This window comes from Desarmillaria tabescens, assembly GCF_030435595.1.
Source record: "Desarmillaria tabescens strain CCBAS 213 chromosome Unknown EV420scaffold_34, whole genome shotgun sequence".
Classification (NCBI taxonomy): Eukaryota; Fungi; Basidiomycota; class Agaricomycetes; order Agaricales; family Physalacriaceae; genus Desarmillaria; species Desarmillaria tabescens.
Window position 1 is genome coordinate 34,912 of NW_026848333.1, and position 18,665 is coordinate 53,576.

The 18,665-nt window shown below is 48.1% G+C and overlaps 3 protein-coding genes across 3 annotated transcripts; 2 read left to right on the top strand and 1 right to left on the bottom strand.

Annotated features, from left to right (window-relative positions):
• Positions 1-8,654: 8,654 nt before the first annotated feature.
• Positions 8,655-9,011, bottom strand: EV420DRAFT_1646214 (uncharacterized protein; the record flags this gene model as incomplete). Its single annotated transcript, XM_060477874.1, has 3 exons — positions 8,655-8,680; positions 8,730-8,882; positions 8,933-9,011. The coding sequence occupies 3 exons, from the start codon at positions 9,009-9,011 to the stop codon at positions 8,655-8,657; spliced, it is 258 nt and encodes an 85-aa protein (XP_060327468.1).
• A 363-nt stretch (positions 9,012-9,374) lies between these two features.
• EV420DRAFT_1646215 (uncharacterized protein) lies at positions 9,375-11,058 on the top strand (the record flags this gene model as incomplete). Its single annotated transcript, XM_060477875.1, has 6 exons — positions 9,375-9,608; positions 9,656-9,827; positions 9,861-9,978; positions 10,038-10,166; positions 10,450-10,687; positions 10,741-11,058. 6 exons carry the CDS (start codon positions 9,375-9,377, stop codon positions 11,056-11,058), a joined length of 1,209 nt encoding a protein of 402 aa, XP_060327469.1.
• Positions 11,059-17,278: 6,220 nt separating this feature from the next.
• Positions 17,279-18,489, top strand: EV420DRAFT_1482544 (uncharacterized protein; the record flags this gene model as incomplete). The annotated part of the gene is made up of 8 exons (XM_060469907.1): positions 17,279-17,341; positions 17,396-17,483; positions 17,552-17,601; positions 17,657-17,721; positions 17,775-17,838; positions 18,125-18,160; positions 18,221-18,268; positions 18,418-18,489. 8 exons carry the CDS (start codon positions 17,279-17,281, stop codon positions 18,487-18,489), a joined length of 486 nt encoding a protein of 161 aa, XP_060327470.1.
• Positions 18,490-18,665: the final 176 nt, after the last annotated feature.

Genomic DNA, 18,665 nt, shown 5'->3' on the forward strand with positions numbered 1-18,665 from the left:
GTCCGCTTCTACTCTAAATTTCCCCTCGTCGAGCGGGATTGCGAGGACTACATCCTCCTTGAAAAGCTCCTTGATTTTGAGGAACGCCGCCCGTTGGGCCTCTCCCCATTTCCACTCTACCTTTCCTGTCAGCGCCGTGAGTGGCCTAACGTGTTTGCTATAATCACGTATGAATCGACGATAAAAGTTGCAAAAGCCTAAAAAGGACTGAAGCTCCTGCTTCTTCGATGGAGTAGGCCAGTCCAGTAGGCCAGCAATTTTAACGGGGTCCATTCGGATCCTTCCTTCGCTGATGAGCACCCCTAGGTACTCCGTTTCTTCCACCTCGAATTCGCACTTCTCCGCTTTGAGAAATAGTCGATTCTCGCGGAGGATTCGAAGTACCTCACGTACGATACGCCTATGGTCCTTTTTGTCCTTTGAGGCAATGAGAATGTCGTCGAGGTAGACCGATACCTCTCCTGCAGTAATGAGGTCCTTGAATATGTCATTCATCATCCACTGGAAAGTAGCGGGTGAATTTGTAAGGCCGAAAAACATCACCAGCGGCTCATAGAGGCCGCGGTTGGTGCGAAAGGCGGCCTTCCATTCATCCCCCTGCTTTATTCTGACGTTATTGTACCCCCACCGCACGTCCAGCTTGGTAAAATACTTGGCTTGCTTTAGCCGATCCATGAGTTCCCCTATGAGTGGCAACGGGTACCGGTTCTTGATGGTCATCTCGTTGAGCTTGCGGTAGTCTTGGACCGGGCGAAGTCTCCCATCTTTTTTCTTGACAAAGAAGAATGGAGAGGCCATTGGGGATTTAGAGGCCTGAATGCGTCCCGTGGATAAGTTCTCGTCCAGGAACTTGTCTAACTCTTCCTGTTCTGCGGGATTTAGAGGATAAACCTTACAGTCCAGGTTGGCATTGGCATTGGGAATCAGCTCAATGGCATGGTCCCACGGCTTTCGGGGAGGTAATTCGTCAAAGTTTTCTTTAGCGAACACGTCCTGGAAATCCCAGTACTCGACGGGTACGATTTCTTCAAAGGACTTCGTCTTTTTACGAGCGTTCGCTTGGGCAGCCAACTCGTTGGCTTTAGTACCCATCGCTCGAACCTGGAATGCTTCTTCAAAGTCAATGACTAGGATGGTGTCTCCTTCCTCATACTCATCCCAACGAGAAGAGGGGTCTGTGTCCGGTAGGGAAAATGGTATTTTTCGACAGGAGCAGCGGGCTAAGGTGACAGCCCCGGTGTCCCAGTCGATTAGGGGATTATGCCTTTGTAGCCAGTCGTGCCCGAGGAATAAGGGGGTGGAGCCTAGATCGACTACGGCTAGTTCGATCCGTTCCACGTGATCCCCAATACGTAATCGTACCTCGGCATATTCGGTGATGTCCCCACCCTTATTTCAGGTGCCATCGGCATTGTACACTGGGACAGGTCGGGCCGCCTTCTTGAGGTTAAGGTCATGTGCCTGAGCCCAGTCGCGGTCGATTGAACTTCCCGTGGCTCCACTGTCCACTAGCGCCTTTACGGAGTGCATTTCTCGGGTGTCTAAGGTTTCCAACTGTACGGTAATGGATACATTGCGCCCTTTTCTCCCTCGTATGTACATGGGCGGCCTCTTGAGATCCTCCATCCATTCCCACCTGCTTCGCGCCTCAGCGGCCATTTCAGGCTGCTCTCTGAGGGCTTCCCATAACTCCACCGTCACTTCCCCCATGCGTCGGGGGTGCACCCATCGATTGAGGGTGGCGAATGCGGCTGATTCATTGGTGGTGAGTCGCAGCACCCTTCGGGTCCAGTGGGGGCCGAATGGCTCGTAGTACGTGTCCAGGACGGGTTTCCGTACCTCATCCTTCGTTGTGGATTCGGGGGTCACTCGGGACTTCCCCTTTGGTCCGATGGTCGGGATGTTGGATCGTAAGTAGGCTTCCTCGTCTTCGACTTCCTCCAACGAGACTGAGGGGGTCTTCCCTCGAAGTGGCATTTGGTCACCGGGACGAGAAAGGTCCCGAGGCGGCATTTGGGCGCCTTTGATATTCGAGGTGGTGGGGGAGGGCTCGCTGCCCTGTGTTCGACCCCGGCCAAGGGTGCTTGTGCGTGGCGTTGTAACCCCCACCGTGGTCCTATGCTTGCTGCTCTTCCTACACCCGGCGGTACTTCGGGTAACCCTTCGCGGGGGCACACATATTGGCTCTCCCGAAAGGTCCTTACTGTTTGCCGATATAAGGGCTACTGGGTAAGGGTGGTCTTCCGAGTTCATCGCCTCAGCTGCTTTCCCGACGCATCCCGCTGGAACAGATGGGCCCACAGACGAGACCGCAGGCCCAGCGGGCTGGGTTGTCGACCTTTCTCCCTCTCCGGGGTGACCTCCCCACGTCTGGGGTGCAGTCGGGACTCGACCTAGGGGGTTCTGCCCTTGAGGGGCTTTCCCTGTACGGTGAGCCGGGGGTTCCTGAGCTGGGACGGCCCCTAGGGGTTCAGTTCCAGGCGCAGGCTGCGCTAGGAGGCGGTAATCCCCTCCTACGCCGTGAGCGGTTTGCGATTCATCGTTCGTAATTTCTTCAATCGGTAACGCGGCAACAAAATTCGTATATTGTTCAAACGGGGTACCTACATACGTAGCATAAGTCCGACTAGAAGTACATGATTGCGTACCAACAGAAATTAAGTCCTTAGCCGACGCTGTCGAATCGCTTATTTCGACGTCGGCTTGTCTTTTGACGACTTCTCCCCTTCCTTGACTTCTTCGACCTTGGTGTCCTTTCCTAAGTCCTCCTTTTCGGCTTCAGCGAGTAGTTGACGGAGTCGAGCGACGTTGGGTTTCTTACGAGGGGGGAGTTTGATGGGAAGCCACTTGGATTTGTCGTCCGGGCATTTATGCTTCGGGTTCCACCCCGTATTCCCACACTTGAAGCAGCGCTTATCGGATCGAAGTTTGTCGATTTCCATTGGCTGCCCCACTCCACCGTACGTGGTTCCCGTGGCGTCCTTCTTATCGCCGCTGGAACTGCTTCCCTTCGATGTCCCTTGATTGCCTCGACCCGAACCGCCTTGGCCTGGGGAGGTCTTACTGGCGAGGCCTTGGGCCACGTCATATCGGTAGTTGGCGTCAATCCTTAGGACTCGCGCCTTCCACTGCGCATAGGTTGTGGGGCGCTCGTTGTCCCCATGCATAACCGTTTTGCGTACTGTCGGCCTAATCGCCGCTTCGATCGCCTCGAACATCTGCTTCTCGTCTCCAAACTCTCCGCACTTGTGGGCCAGTCGTTCGAACCTCGCGAAGAACTCTACTGCCGATTTGAAGTCCGATTGCCGCACTTTCTTCCATTCCGCCTTCCATATGGCAAGTTCCGCAACCTCTTGGAACTCCACCTTAACGTCGCGGGAGAACTCCGCCCAGGTGGGGAACCTCCAGTGACCCTGGTCATCACGGTACTTGTAGTACTGGTCACCCCACCACTCCTTTGCCTTCTCCCGGAGATACCCCTGCGCGAATGTAATGCGGTAGGGGTTCTGCCCTTGATCGTTCATAGTGAAGTGCATCAGGAATACTTGGAAGTACATCTCGCAGTGATGGAGGAACCGGTTAATATCAGTGGATTCCCCCGTAAAGTACTCGGGCTGCGTGATTAACTTGGGTTTGACATCATTCCACAGATTGCTGTCCTTGCCGGACGCTAGCGTCCATGGAGGAATCGGATCCGGGGGCGACGGCATGCGTGGCGGTATTGGGGGATTTGGTGGTCTAGGCAGAGACCGGAGGCGATAGTTGTCGCCCGGCGGCGGGTAGTCGCCGGGGTATATTGGTCGCGGCGGCTGAGTCGGCGGCAATGGTGGGACTGTGGATTTTTTTCCTTTATCGGAGGGCCCTGCTTCTGGGTCGTCCATTTCGTTATCGTCATCGGGCCCAGCCCCGGCCCAAAACTGTTCGGTCTCGAGCGGATTGGGCATCGGCTGGGGTCGCCGATACGGTTCACACTCGTGCTGTGGCATCTCGGGGTTCATTAGATTCCACACGATGGCCGCTCGGTGCCATGTCTCTACTTCGAGAATGTTCTTCATGAGGTACACATCCCCCATGCTCCTAGCGTGCTGATAGTCTTCCCCAGCGTCAGTGAATAACCACTGGGGATCCTTCTCCATATCCTCCATGATGATTTCGTATAAGCCGTGCCATGGAAGGATGTTAAAAATGTCGGGGCGCGGTACTGGTCCTCTAAGAAGAACCTGAGTCACCGCCGCCATCACTGTCGGTTCGAGGGCCGGGTTGGGAGGCCGACTCGGCATCCTTGGCCTCCTGCCTCTCTCGGGCGAGTCGGTCAAGCTCCTTGTTGCGCCTCCACCTGCCGATATCGGAATCGGGGTCGCTGATCTCGGCCTGATAGGCGTTCCAGGCTCTTGCTCGAGCCTCGAGATTGGCGCCGGCTCTTCGAGCGGCCCCGGTGTATCGAGTGGCGGCTGCTCGAATTCGGTTGTCGACCTCGTCGGGAGTGGCATCTGGCTCGAGAGGGAGATCCCACCAGCCTCCCGGTCCTTGGAGCGCGTCCTGCTCTGCACGTCGTATTCGTGCGTCGTGCGCTCGGCCTCTGTCCATTCGGGCCTCCATTTCTGGGGACTCCCGGGCATTTCGAGGGAGTCTGAGGGACTCGACGTACGTGTGATAGAGGAGGGGCCACGGACGCTGGTTGACAGGGGTGGCAAAGGCTCTTCCTGATACTGACGGCTCCCAGTTGGAGACTCCGGCGAGACGCTCGGCAGCGGTAATTGTTCCAAGTTCCTCGTTGTTGAGGTCTGGGAACTCGCTCCAAAGCTCCCCACTCGTCGGCTCGTCCTGGGGGACGGGGGAAGAGACCGCTGGGGCCTCGGTCCTTTCAGGGACCTGGTCGGACTCTCTTCTGGTCGTGACTCCGGCCACAGGAGCCTCTTCCCGCCGGTCAGCGTAGACCCAACTGGTTCTAGGGTGCCAGGCAACTGGTTCCCCCCTATTGGTCGGCCAGGACCTTGGAACAGGCTGTGGCTGAGCTGAACTGGTGGAAGCCACGGAGGCTCCGAGGCCAAGCTCGCCAGAGTCGCTGTCGTAGTCGTCAGGCTGGGCGACCCGGTATCTCCTACTCTCACTCTTCCAGACGGGGTCTGTCCACTTATGTCCCGTTCCTCTGCTGGAGCTGTCTCCGGTATCGGTCGCATCTTCCTCCGTGTTTGGGTAGAGGTCGTCGAGTCGGGTTCTTTCCCACTCGGTGAGCTCGTCCCCTTCGAACTCGGTATCAGGCGTTTCTTCGCCCTCGACCAGATGCCTGGTGTCTTGTCTTCTGCTTCCATCGTCGCCAGACTCGCTTTGGACTGGAGACTGGTCGAAGAGACCTGGTAAGGGCGAGTCTCCTCGGTCGAGGAGTACCCCCCTGGTATCGGTGATGTCGACTGAGTCGGCTGATGCGCTGGAAGCGCTTCTGTAGGAGTCGGTGCTCGACTCTGAGGATCGCGAGCTGGGTCGCGACGATGTGTAGAGGGATCCTCCAGACCTCCCGGAGGCGTTGGACTCGACATCTCTTATTGTCTGCTGGGATGCCGAGGGAATGTCGATTACTGGTGGTGGATATGCCGGTGTGCTGGGAACGTAGTGAAAGGGTAGCTGCGTGCGAACTCGTTCCTGTTGCTGAAAACAACGGCGTAGATGGTACAAAATAGTGGACAATAAAAAGAGTATAAAAGTCGCGAAGACGGCGGGAATGGCTTCGGACCAGGGCATTCGTAAGTGGGTCTATCCTTGGCGTAAGTCGACGATTGACCATGCAAGCTGATAGACGGCGAGAATAGTGAGGACAATGAGGAGGGCGATAATCAAGCTGAGGTCGGTCTCGTAATTGGAGCCGTTCATCAACACAATTTCGCAGGTTTCGTCGGAATTGGTGCTCGTTAATACCAACAACAAGATTGTCAGTATCGAGGCAAGCTGGAGAACGAGAATGAAGGGTTTCGTGGTTCTAATGATGGCGTAGGAATCCGGCCCAGATCAACAGGAGGTATCCTGCAAGAACTGGGGATGGGACGTATACGCAGAGGAGGAAAGTTCGGAGGATGGTTACAATAACCAATCCAAGTGGGTCGTCAAGAAGAAATCGCAGCACCGACAGTGCCACGACTATTATGAGAACGATGGGAGTTATGTTGGGCAACGATAAGTCGTTGGGCAACTGAAGACGAGCTTCGGCTAAATGTTAGCCACTAACTCGAATCGACTTAGATCGTGCTAAGGTCGCTACTCGCACTTCGGTAGATGACACTTTAGCAAGTCAAAGGCGACGTAAGTCGAGCGAACAGATAGTCACGAAGAACGGAGTTCGATGTTAGGTAGAATTAACCTTAGCCGAAGCTGGGGTTTAGACCAGCTGAGGCTCTACTTAAATACACGTTGACTAAACTAAAAATAGTACTGTGAGAAAGTCCGATCAGAACCGCAGCTAAGCGTAAGCGTGAATGCGTAAGAAAAGAAAAAGAAATGAATAAACCGTAACAAGCATGAACTGGGGTGATGGCAGCTGGGTAACTGGGTAGAGAGTGTGCTGGCGGAATATCATGGGTCTGAGAGATAAGATAGGCAGGTCCAGGATTCCGATGGATAAGGATAAGATAAGATAAGGAAAATAGAGGTAAAACCGTAATAATGGAAGGACCATGTGGAAGCTTTTTCTTTGAATGAAGCAAGTCAAACCTCCATGGAGGTTTTTTTTTTTCATTCCACAATCCACAGATGCATTTAATATGGTATAATCACAGTATATTTTTGGCGTGCTAGGTATATCTAACTACAATACTAGAGATATTTTTTTTTCAGGTTTTTGAAATAGTATATAGCAGTAAACGAGTGAAATGAGAGTAAATGAGGGAACACAGTGAGCAACTGACAGCAAGAGTCGATATAAAACAAGTCCAAAAAAAAAGGGTGTAAATCAAGCCCAAAAAGAGGTGGCACACTCAAAGAACACAGACCCTGCCTTGCATCAGAGCAAGCTGGAAAGCCTCCTCAGCCTCAGCATGCATCTTGTACTTGTGATGGCATGCATGGGGAACTCCTGAAACCAAGGGTTGTACCACCTCCCTATAATGCCAGTCAATCAAAATCATATAGAAGTGATAATCGCATACCAATTAGTAAAAATGCCAACTTTGCACCCTGCTGTCACCACATACCATGCCTCTCCAGATTGCCCAACTGTGGGGTTGAACACCCCACAGTTTGAACAATGAAAGCCTGAATGGACTTGGGCAGGTGGCTGCTGTGAGGCAGGAACTCGAGAGCCAGATGCCACAGGTTGCATAGGTGAGGGCAGGGGAGCTCTGGTGAATGGATGCCTCAAGACATTCATCGTCTCAGTCACAGTGCCCATGTCAGTTGACATTGATGAACCTATAGACTCCCATGGGCAGAAACACAAAACCTAGGTGCGGTATGTGCTAACAGACATGGAATCTGAAGGATGGTTCTAGCAAGTCTAGTTGGGGCACCTCCGTGCAGTGACTAAAGCCTCCTAAGTTCAGAAAGATAAAGAAATTTCTCTACTGGTAGCATGGAGGGTGGTAGCGAACTATAAAATTCACAGGAAGGGAAGTAATTGGGAAAGGGATTCTAGAAGAGGCCCTAAAACAAATCAGTAAATGTACAAGGACTATACCTTGTTCCTGTTGCAACTCTAGCTGCGAGTGCAATGAATAAGAGCTCTAAAGAGACTGTCCAAGTTCTAGCTGCAAACTCAGAGGCTGTAGCAAATTATTAAACTCATGCAGTAAGGTTGAATCGAAGTGATGAGGATCGGTCTGATACTCGACGAGACTTTCTCTGGCTGCAAGAAAGAGAAGGCATTGATGGGAGGGATGAAAATGCTGTCTCCTAGCTGTGGAAGCAAGCGAATTTGTTTGTGAAGCAAAGCAATAAAAGAGTTTCCTAGTGGCGGGACTCCTAATTACTTTGCATAGAAGAGAGGGATGGGTTGTAAGCACAAGTAACCATTAAAGGTTCACCATTGCTTAGAGAAATAAAGGTTCGAGACAAAGTTCTAGCAGCAAAATGTCTTTATTGTGCTACTTCAAGGGTGTATGTTGTATGGTGTAGGTGTTAGAGATCGAAGGTAAGCATAGAGAATAATCTGGGGTCTCCCTTCTTCGCTCTATACATTGTGTCCTAAATTAATTAGCTAGCTACTTTTTATACTAGTTTGCAAATTACAGGTTTGTAAGCTACATTGTTCCCTGCTGTGTTGATTTATAACACAAGCAAACTAATTACTGAGTAATAAGGCATGATTAACCCTTTCTTACCAATGCTGAGTTGAGCACAGTCAAATCCGCATGCTACAAGGATTGTGCATTACTGTGCATTGCACTGCAAGTAAGCAAGCTTTGTAACAAGTTTACCAAGCAATCCAAGAGGTTGGCTTAGCGAATTAAACAGGCTTAGTAACCTCTAAACCACTGCTGACTGTTGCAAATTAAATAATTCTCTAACTCATTATCAAGATTGGGTTATTTTGGGGTGGGGTGGCTATGTGCTGGGATCAATGATGGGATTTGATCAATCAGGATCTGCAATCAAAGTGCCTGAAGATCAATGGCTGTGCTCTGATGTAGAAAAGCCTGATAAATTCACGAATTCCGAGCGCACAGAGCCTAGAGGCTCATCAATGTGCTTGCACCTAGTTGGAAAATCAGCATCATGCTAAACACCAGAAAGAGGAAGCTTACCAGTGGACATGGGAGAGGGACTTGGTATGGCTTGTTCACCAGATCCATTGGAAGTAGCAGGAGCCATGTCACCCTCTGGCTCTTCATAAGCAGTGCTTGTGGTAGTCGCCATCACAGAGGTAGATGCAACAGTGGATGCATTAGCATTGTTTACTGAGAACAAGTAAGTCTGGGTGAAAGTGCAGGAGGGAAAATTTACTGACCATTCAGGTTAAGGGCCATAAGTGCCTGTAAAAGTGCTGCCAGGGCTTCAGGAGTTAAGTTAAGCTGTTGCTGTGCCATTGCCAGGGTTGAGTGATGATATTGATCAAGAGATGAAAAGCTCCCTTAAGGTGATTATGGCAGTTTAAATACCCCCATGGTGACTTTGCTAGTATTTGTAGAGCAATTAAGATTCAATTGAACTGGCTTTACTCTGGCATTTTGGCATACATGTTGGCAGCTAAGATGCCAAGAAGAACTGTATCTCTTGCTTGTGCTTGGGAGAGAAAAAACCCTGACTTAGGTGTACACTATGTGATTTACAAATGGTATTTATGTTATTGTATCAAAAACATCTGTTAACCTTCTGTTTAGATGGCAACATTAGACTCATCATTGCCACCAGGTCCCACAACATCACCGCCATCAGGTCCCACAACATCAATGTCACTGCCAGGTCCTGCATCAGCTCCTGTGGAATGGAAGAAACCTGGACCCAAACCTTGGGCAATGGCAGAACAGTGGACTTTTCTCAAGGGAGGGGTCCCTGGCTATTGTACTGCCCAGGCAGCCAAAGGGAAGAATGCCACTATAGTGATGTTTCTATCCAAGTTCATGCTGATGTTCTGGGCCCAGTTTCTGTTGCAGGGTGACAGAACTGCAGCTATGGATTGCAAGGTTAGCTATGTTCTCCTACCATGTTCTCTTTACTGAAATCATTCTAGCACATCAGAGAATGGTTTCAAAATCATAGTAAAAAATCTGTCACCCCTGCTCGTATCGACAATATTTTCCCAAAAACAAGATCTTGTGCATTGAAGGCGGAAGAAATTTATTTGCATCAGTATTATGTCAAACGCATCAAACCATTGGTAGATGAGAGGAAGACTGAGATTAGTAGTTGAGGAGAGGTACTGAAGTTAATAAAAGACACTACAAAAGAAGTGTTTGAGGCAGAAAGTGAGGATGTACAGGCTGAGGTTATGAAGTGGAAAGATGAGCAGGAACCATTGTTAGTCATGAAGGATGGTGTCATCACTCCAGAGATGTATGCGGCATATGTTGATACCCTATGACCTGCAATTTTGTTCTAAAGATTATTGTTAGTGCTCTTGCTGCAGCTCCTGATCAGATTAAGAGATTTATGGCAGCACTGTCGAAGGTGACCAGCTGGGTGATGATGACTATAATTGGAGGACCTGACCCTTGGGAGAAGGGCAAGATCTCGACTTATGGGTACACCTATGACTTTCATTTGTTCATGACAGTGTTGGCTGATGGAGCATTCAGTTTTCACACCAGAGAAGATGAACACAGAAGGACATTTGGCCAAGTCTATCCTAAATTCAAGGAAACCTATCTTATGCCATTTACATGATTCCTCAGCAAATATATTGTATGTATTTACATAATGAGCCTTGACGTGATTTGACATGTTGGTTTCAGCTGCAGATATGCATCTTGCCCAAGCAATTTGAATGGATGCTGACACTGCGGGCTGTTTGTCAAACACAATCAGTGGTTCTGTTGGTGCAGAGATAGACAGCAGAGAGTCTGGGAAGGAAAAGGATAAAGAGACAAACACGAACAAGGGAAACGGCATCGACATGGAGATTAACGCTGCTGATAACAACAAGGATGGCATCCCTGTCAGAGAAGCTGGTGCTTCCAAATCACCACCATCTCCACCTCTACCCACATCACTGCCATCTCCACTTACCATGGAATTTGAGGACATTCTCCCCCCCAATCTAGTGGTTCTGCCAGCACTGGGATGGATGGTGGAGACTTGTCAGGTAATGAAAAGCAGGTCGATGAGCCAGTGATGAACAAGGATAATGGCATTGACATGGAGAATAATGCTACTAATAACAACAAGGACAGCTTCCCTGTCAAGGAAGCTGGTGCTTCCAAATCCCTGCCATCTCCATCTCCACTCATGTCATGTAGTAAAACTCATAAATGCCAATCCACTCTGGTCAAGGATGGGCTTACAGCAACATGGGTGAAGAGAGTTCATTCTGGTCCTGTGCCAAAGGAGATTCTGACACTGGCAGAGCATGCTGGGCTTGAGGGGGGGATAATAGCAGCACCCAAGACTTCTAAACATAGGACTAGGAAGACGTAGTTGTACTTAGTGATTGGTAATAGTCGACTTTGGTGTTTTGAGAATCCTGAACGAGATTTGCTCAGACTTAGTGGGAAATACAGTTCAGTGTTAGACAGCAATAACTGGGTGTGAAACACAGCAGCAACTTGTTGTAGGCTGAAGAGCAGAAATGATGAAGTTCACAAGGCAGTCAAAGGCAGTCATCAGATCCAGTACATCTGAGAGGGGCTGTTCCACATGAAAGGTGTTCAAAAAGTACAGAGGAAGCTTGAGTTACATTGCAGATTACACATCACCATGTCCATGAAGGTGGCAAAGAGGACACAACAGAAGGGAAAATGGATGAAAGCCTCGAGAAACATTGGAAAACATATCATGGGTAGGGGGGCACCATGACATGTTTGTGGCCTAATAATAGTGCTCACACCGGTCGGAAGTGAGAGATTTGCAAAAGGGAATAACATGACATGCAAGGGAGCCATAAATAATGCTCACACTTGGTAGCTGTGATGGATTCTATATTTATCAGGTAAGGAATGGCAGGAGGACAAAAAATGTCACATCAAGGGAAGAAATCTAAATTTACCCAGCAGAGATTGGGTAGGGATCATGCAGAAATATTGATGGAAGAATTACAATCATCAAATGATTTATGGAACCTATTCTGGTCCTGGGTGTGGGGTGCGGGAGCACATGAGAGCCCAACCATGCCCCACCTGATGCTGACCCCACTATTGCTATTAATTAGCTATGCTCTACAGTTGCATACCTTAATACATTAGCTATGGCTTTGCAGCTGCAGTCTTTTAATTGATTGTAAGGGGATTAATGCCTGGCTGTAATGGCATATCGTATACAGTGAGCCACAGTCAGCAAAGGTGACATTGACTACATCCATAGAAGTAGTACAATTCTTGCTGTTGGGATTTGGCAATCTGGCATCATGCCGAAGATACTTATTAAGGAAGAAGAAAGAGGAAAAGCATGGAAAGTTCTAGTAAAAGTACATCAGGAAAAAGCCTTTTGCTACATATCTGCCACTCAGGTATACATAGTCTATGTATATCTGGTAGCAGCTGTAGCAGGTGCTCAGTAGTATGTAGCAGTACATAGTGTTCCATATGCACTGGTGGAGACTACATAGATAGCAGTATCCTTGAGCAGGAGCTACAGAATACTACCATCAAGGCCGGTAATTATGAAGTTTCTTCAGACCTTTTGATAATGAAAGCAGACAATGGTTGCCATGTCAGCTATCAGACTGGAGGAAGTTGTTTATCAGACCACAGTTGGGAGCAGAGGATTGGTCAATGAAGCTTGTAGTGGATGTTTGATCTATGCCCCATAACATATGGAGCAGTTACAATGGACTCTATCTAGCTTCAGTGTGTACTGCAGCAAGAATTCAGAGTAGCAGAAATTTGCCAAGTCCATTTGAAACATGTGCATAATCAACAAGATCATGCCATTGGATTTCGATCAAATCCAACCAACCTTTCTTCCTTTCCTCCATTTCCATGCACTCTTCCCCCTTTACTCTTTCCTCATTTGTGGTTCTATCTTCTTTTCTCTTAGCAATGCAGCTAGCTGATCAATACTTGATGAATCTCCATACAGAATTTGTGCTCCTTGGATCCATAAGTGTGTCACACAGTTAGGCTTTGAACATCATAGCTACTTTTCAATGTGCATGCCCTTTCTCTGACATGCTCTGACATGGCTTGTATTTCAGGCAGCAACATCTGGGTAGGATGTCCTGTACTAAAGGTTGCTGGTAAGTGCCTCAACCATAATGCCATGCATTGTCACTGATTTCATGCTTTTCATAGGAATCTTGTTCTATCAATGTCTTGGACTGGAACATACATACCTTGAACCATTTTAGCATTGATTGTTCTCATATCATTGTCTCCAGGGTTCAAACAAGCCACAGATGCCCAATTGCTGTAAGCATAATGGTACCAAAGATTGGTGTCTCGCATTGCCCAAGAACCAGCCATCATCACCCCCATCCCCAAAGCCTCCCCCAGCAAACCCACACCATCGTAAGTTGTTCTGCTGAGCTTTTATTGACCACTACTCATGCCTCTGTCAGTAGAATGAAAGCCTACTTTATGATGGCAGGATGGATCAAGATGGTACTTACATAGATCAGCTGGGAATCAGAAGTTGTAAGTGGTATAGTGCAGGTGACATTGTATACCAGTGTAGTAGCTAGTTCCAATCTATCAATTTGCATCATCTTATGGGCTGTATTCACCAGAGTATGTCTTGGTATGTAAAGATACAGTACTGATACAGTTGCGATATAGTAGCTTCAGTGAGGTGCTATCATCCGCTACAGGTAGGGCTGCACACCATCCATAACCATCCATAAACGGTATGGTCAAGGACGCTGACAGCTTCGGACCATACAATTACAGCTGTGACAGTTGTATATATGGCCATATTCATGGCTACTGGATATGTTTCTAGAACTGACTTCATTTTAGTGCCAAATGTGAAGAAAATCAATGTACCATACATCTCAACATCATCAGAGCACATTCTGGACATGAAATTGACCATTTTTGCCCAGTTCACAAGATTCAAGAGGTTATTGATGATGTCATAATGCTTTGCATGCAACATTTTGAACTCACAAAGGCACCTAATATGTCACGTACAACTCGGAGACCCATAGAACATGATGGTGAGTAATTCTAGTCTGTTTTCAAGAGGAATTATGGACTCGAAAATGTGTCCTCCCCCCTTGTAGCACTGCCACAAATATACGGCCGTTGACGGCTGTGTTATATGGTATGGCTCAAGGTGCTCATGGTGTCAGTACATATACCATACACAGAAGCTGTATTTCCATACAATACAGTTATGGCATGCAGCCCTAGCTACAGGCAGCTATGTACTCTGAGTGGTCCACTACAAGCCACTACATATGGGGGACTGTGCTATGGCACTACCTGTGCTACATAGCCTACATACCACAATGTAGCAAAGTGGGTTTTTCCTGATGTAGGTACTGTAGCATAGATCCTCATGCATTTGCAGAGCTCAGCCAAGCGCAATACTATTGGCTTGCTACCATGCATGTGACACTGGGATAGGGCTGCGTGCCATCACCGTATTATACAGTTTTCGGTAACCATTATATGGAAGACGGACCGAAGCCGAACACACACTAATGACCATGTGTACGGTATGGTGTATGGTTGTTCCATAGCCGTCAAGAGTTCTTACATACGGCCGTACAATGTCGTAATACAGCTTCACCTTGCATCTTATCTAGAGCCTTCTTTAGAGCAAAAATTTCATGCAAAATAGCACCATGCAGCTGTCTTGTTTGCGTTCAGAGTAGCATGTGTAACTTTCGGATACATATGTGTGTCCACTTAGTTCAATATAGGTGCGATTTACAGTTCCTTCATGATCTCAGACACATCTAACTTGTCTTCCCCTCCAAAATCTGTTGCCTTCATGCTTATATTATCTTCTTCATCTCTCGAGCCATCCAAAAGCCATCAGACCATACCATAAATTCTCTATGGTGACTCTATATAAGTAAAGTCATTTTGTCCTCCAGTGCACGGTCGTCAACGGCCATAAGGTACCTGTACCGACACCGACAAGGCTTTCAAGCTGATCATACAGTACGGTATACGGACAGTTCCGTGACCATCTGGGATTATGGTTTTATGGCCGTATACCATATATGGTATGGTGCGCAGCCCTACACTGGGAACGAACTGATACCCCATTTTCCAACACTTGCCAATACCGGTAATCTCTGCACATGCAGAAGGGACAGAGGTGAGTGATGCAGTGGTGCTTTGAGGTTGGGGGAGGTTGGATATATTGAATGCAAGGGAATTTTCTTCAGCTGTCAGGTTTAGGTCATATTAGTGCACCATGCCATTCGCAAAACCAACATGTATCGCCAAGGACAGTGCCAGGAATGTGCTAATGCATGGCATGGGGAAAGACTATTGATGGATTGATGGGCTGACATCGTCATTTATAACTGATAGGATAGAACAGAGTAATCAGTGGGTGGGAGTGCTGTGGGGGTGATTAGCATCTGGTGATATTTCCTTCCTGCTGTTGCCTGTGAGATGTTGAAACTGAGCTCAGAATTCACCACTAGTGTACCCTTGAAACCAAACACAGACTCTATGGCAACTTGTTTTGGCATAATTTTGAAGCCTAGTTCACTACCTAAAATCGGAGTTCAACTGTGCACTTCATAAATACAGTTAAATGAATACCTACGAGGCACCTCATCAATATTGGTTTTCATGGGGAAAGTTGAGAGCAGAGGCTGGGCCAGCACCATGGACACTGGATAGGTGAAGTGCGCTAGTGATAAAGCAAAACGGGTTTCTTTTAATGATAGTACCGGATTAATTTCTCTGTAATCCATGTTGAATAGCGTATGAAGTAGAACGAAATAAATCTTCAGTCAATTTCAGTAAAAAGCAATTCGGGAAGGAGGCAGGCAGAGTAGGGCCAAATGCTCAAACCGGGACAAGATCAGTAAATACAGCAAAGATGATGGGCGACATAGAACCCAGGGCCAGGAGGCCCGGACCTGCCGCTAGATGGACACTGGTGTATCGTACTTCTCAGAGCAACCAGGAGGTGCCATAAATGTTTCGGCAGGACTTTGGCAGGTGGGTAGGTAGGTGAGTAATATTACACGACAGTGTTCATACGGTGAATGCCGGTTCCAGATATCACGTACACAGTGATGGTGATCCGTACTAGTAGTACAAACTACGATATACACGACCACCATCACCTGCACGATGCCCAGGCCTAACATCCCAATCCTGGGCCAAACACCCACGCAGTCGCCGAGAAGAAGCGCCCAGGAACAGTAAGTCAAGTGAAGACAATAACGGAAGAACACAACTAAGTTGGATATAATTCGTGATGATGAGTGTCTGATTAGGAGGGTCTGGACACCTGGGGGCAGGACTCATCATCCGGACCACTGAGATCACTTGCCGAATCACCACTTCCCTGGCCACCGAGGGACAAATATATCCAGTGCGACCAACAAGAATTGGTGTCGGCACTTGCCAGTCCAACTGCACAGTTTTAATATAGCCACCCAAAAAGAGTATAGGCGAGGGGTACACCAATACATGACACGAAATTGACCGCCGATGGTTGTCTCGACGGACTCTGCTAGCACGACACTGTGGCATCGTGCGTAACTTCGCTGCGATTTTGCAAGCGGGCCTGTATGCGGAAGTGGTTTTAATAATTTGGAGACAATCTTTAGAGACAATTTTGGGATCTATCTGTTCTCTGAGGCGTCTATCCAGAGCTAGTAGATAGATAGTGTAGTTACAGTGTGAGCAGAAACTCGGTAGGAACTGAGAGCAGAGAATCAAAGAAGTGAGCAATTCGAGATGATGGCGGTAAAGTTATGAGTTGGCATTTGCCGAAGTCCAACGTCAAAATCAAAATTCCACTTGTTCCTTACCTACGTCGATACCACTTGGGTTCTAATACTGGCGTGTTTGCTCGGGGATTTCATAGTATTTATACAGGACTGGATATTTTGCAGTTAGCCTCATGTCGCGTTTGCTACAGTTTCTTTGCGACTCACTTCGTTCAACCTGCTATTGCGGTACCATGCGAGACCGAACGGGCTTGATTGCGGCTTTCGGGACTTCTCAAATCAAATCAATGAACAGTCCTGTCACGGAGACAAAATAGGCGAGTGTCAGAAAAGCGGAAGAACGATGAAATTGGTTTTGAGAGATATGTACAAGTTTCAGTGACCTACACATCAAGTTACGGGGACTTGGGGGATTTAGTGACAGGAAATCAGAAGCCGAACAAACAATGCGACAGACTTCAAACATATTCAGCGGGTTTGAAACATGGACGATGTGACTCGAAGGCGGAACCGAGGATTGAACACACGGAGGACATGGTGGTGGAAGAACAAGTCGTGTCGACTCATGATATCGGACCGTGATATGCACGTGATGCGTGCACCTTCCCCTTTCATCTCCTCTCCCATCGCCGATCTTCGTAAATTCGGAACACTGGCATTCGAGGGGCGTTAGACATAATTGATGGGCCGACGTTGCGGGTTGTGGGTAAGCGAGGGATGTTGATTCGAATTTCTACCAGGTGCCATGTACAGTCTCGACTTCCCCGAATTCGTTAACGGCGACAGTCTCCACAGACAATGTCTCTACAGGTCCCGTTTATTCAAGCGCTAATGTGTTCTACTTTGTTTCTCTTTTTCATTCTCGGTCTCGTAGTGCTATTGCTGGCGCTGCAGGTAAGGGTGAGCGTTTCATCACCGAAAGGGAAAAGAATCTTACCATTTACTTAGTGCGAACTTCCCTGTAAACGGGCGGTACATGGTCTGCAGCTAACCAAACTAACGAGAAGAGACCCACGCGGAGCCGATCCCTGTGCAGGTACGTTGTAAGTCATTTATTTACAGTGTTTTTACCCTTGAAACCACTCACTTTTCATCAAATTTGAGGCCAAAATTTCCGACCTCGAAACCTTGCAGAGCCATACTTCTGCCGTGTAGTAAGTACTTTCTCGTGCGTTTATTCGGTGCTGTTGATGCCTTTCTGTAATGCAGAATGACTCGCCCTGCCTCCGAGTCTTTCTTGACTCTGATTGTGCAGAGTCCGTGCCTCCGGCAGCGTAAGTGAGTCGTCATTTAGGTTTATTTTGATGCTGAAATTTCCATGTTTCAGATACAAAAACTCAGTTAAAAAGGTGTATCTCAAAACCTTGCGGAGCCAACCAGCATGGCATTCAGTGAGTCTTCATTTCGAGGACATTGCGCTACCTCAGGGCTTGGACTCGACGTCGTAACCAAATCATTTGGCGCAGTAGGTCGGTTTCAATAAACAAGTGGGCATCTTACTCACTATTTTCGCGCTTTAGAGCTCGCTTTCGTGTTCAATAATTCGGACCCTCAATCCATACGGAGCCAAACTCATGCTAAAAAGGTAAGACCTCGTTTCTGATCCTTCAAGTAGCCTTATCGTTTTACAGGCTTGAATATCATCGTATCGTACTTCGAACCTTCCGACCCTGAAAGCTAGCCGAGGCAAACAACGCGTCACTGACTCACTCGGTAAGTATTCATTCAAGATTCTTCTAGCGGTGCTTTACTCATCTCTTTTCCAGTTTCTAGACATTGTTCTTCTTGACGTCACAATTACACCTTGCAGAGCTATGGGAGGTAAGTTTTGAAGCGGATTAACGACTGCGTTTGTCTAAGTTTCTAAAGGTCACTAGATGCTACGAATTCGGAGCAGCAAAGCAGGCGCTGGGGCAGTGGTAGACCATTGTTTCTTCCGTCATCAGTTTGCGAAACATTTTGGCCTTTAGGAACCATTTTGGGTGGAGGGTCAGCCTTGGAAGATAAGTGCCGAATTGGGAGACTTTGGCAAAATTGTCTGAAAACAGAAATCGGACAAACGAGACTATGAACCAACACTTACTCGATGAGGCACTTTCATCAGTACCGCCACAACCACGCGACGCGACGCGTATCCGAGTTAGAGAATTTGATTCTGGAAGAGAAAACATCGCTCAAATAACAGAAGATACTTAAGGCGCATAAGTAATGAAAGAGT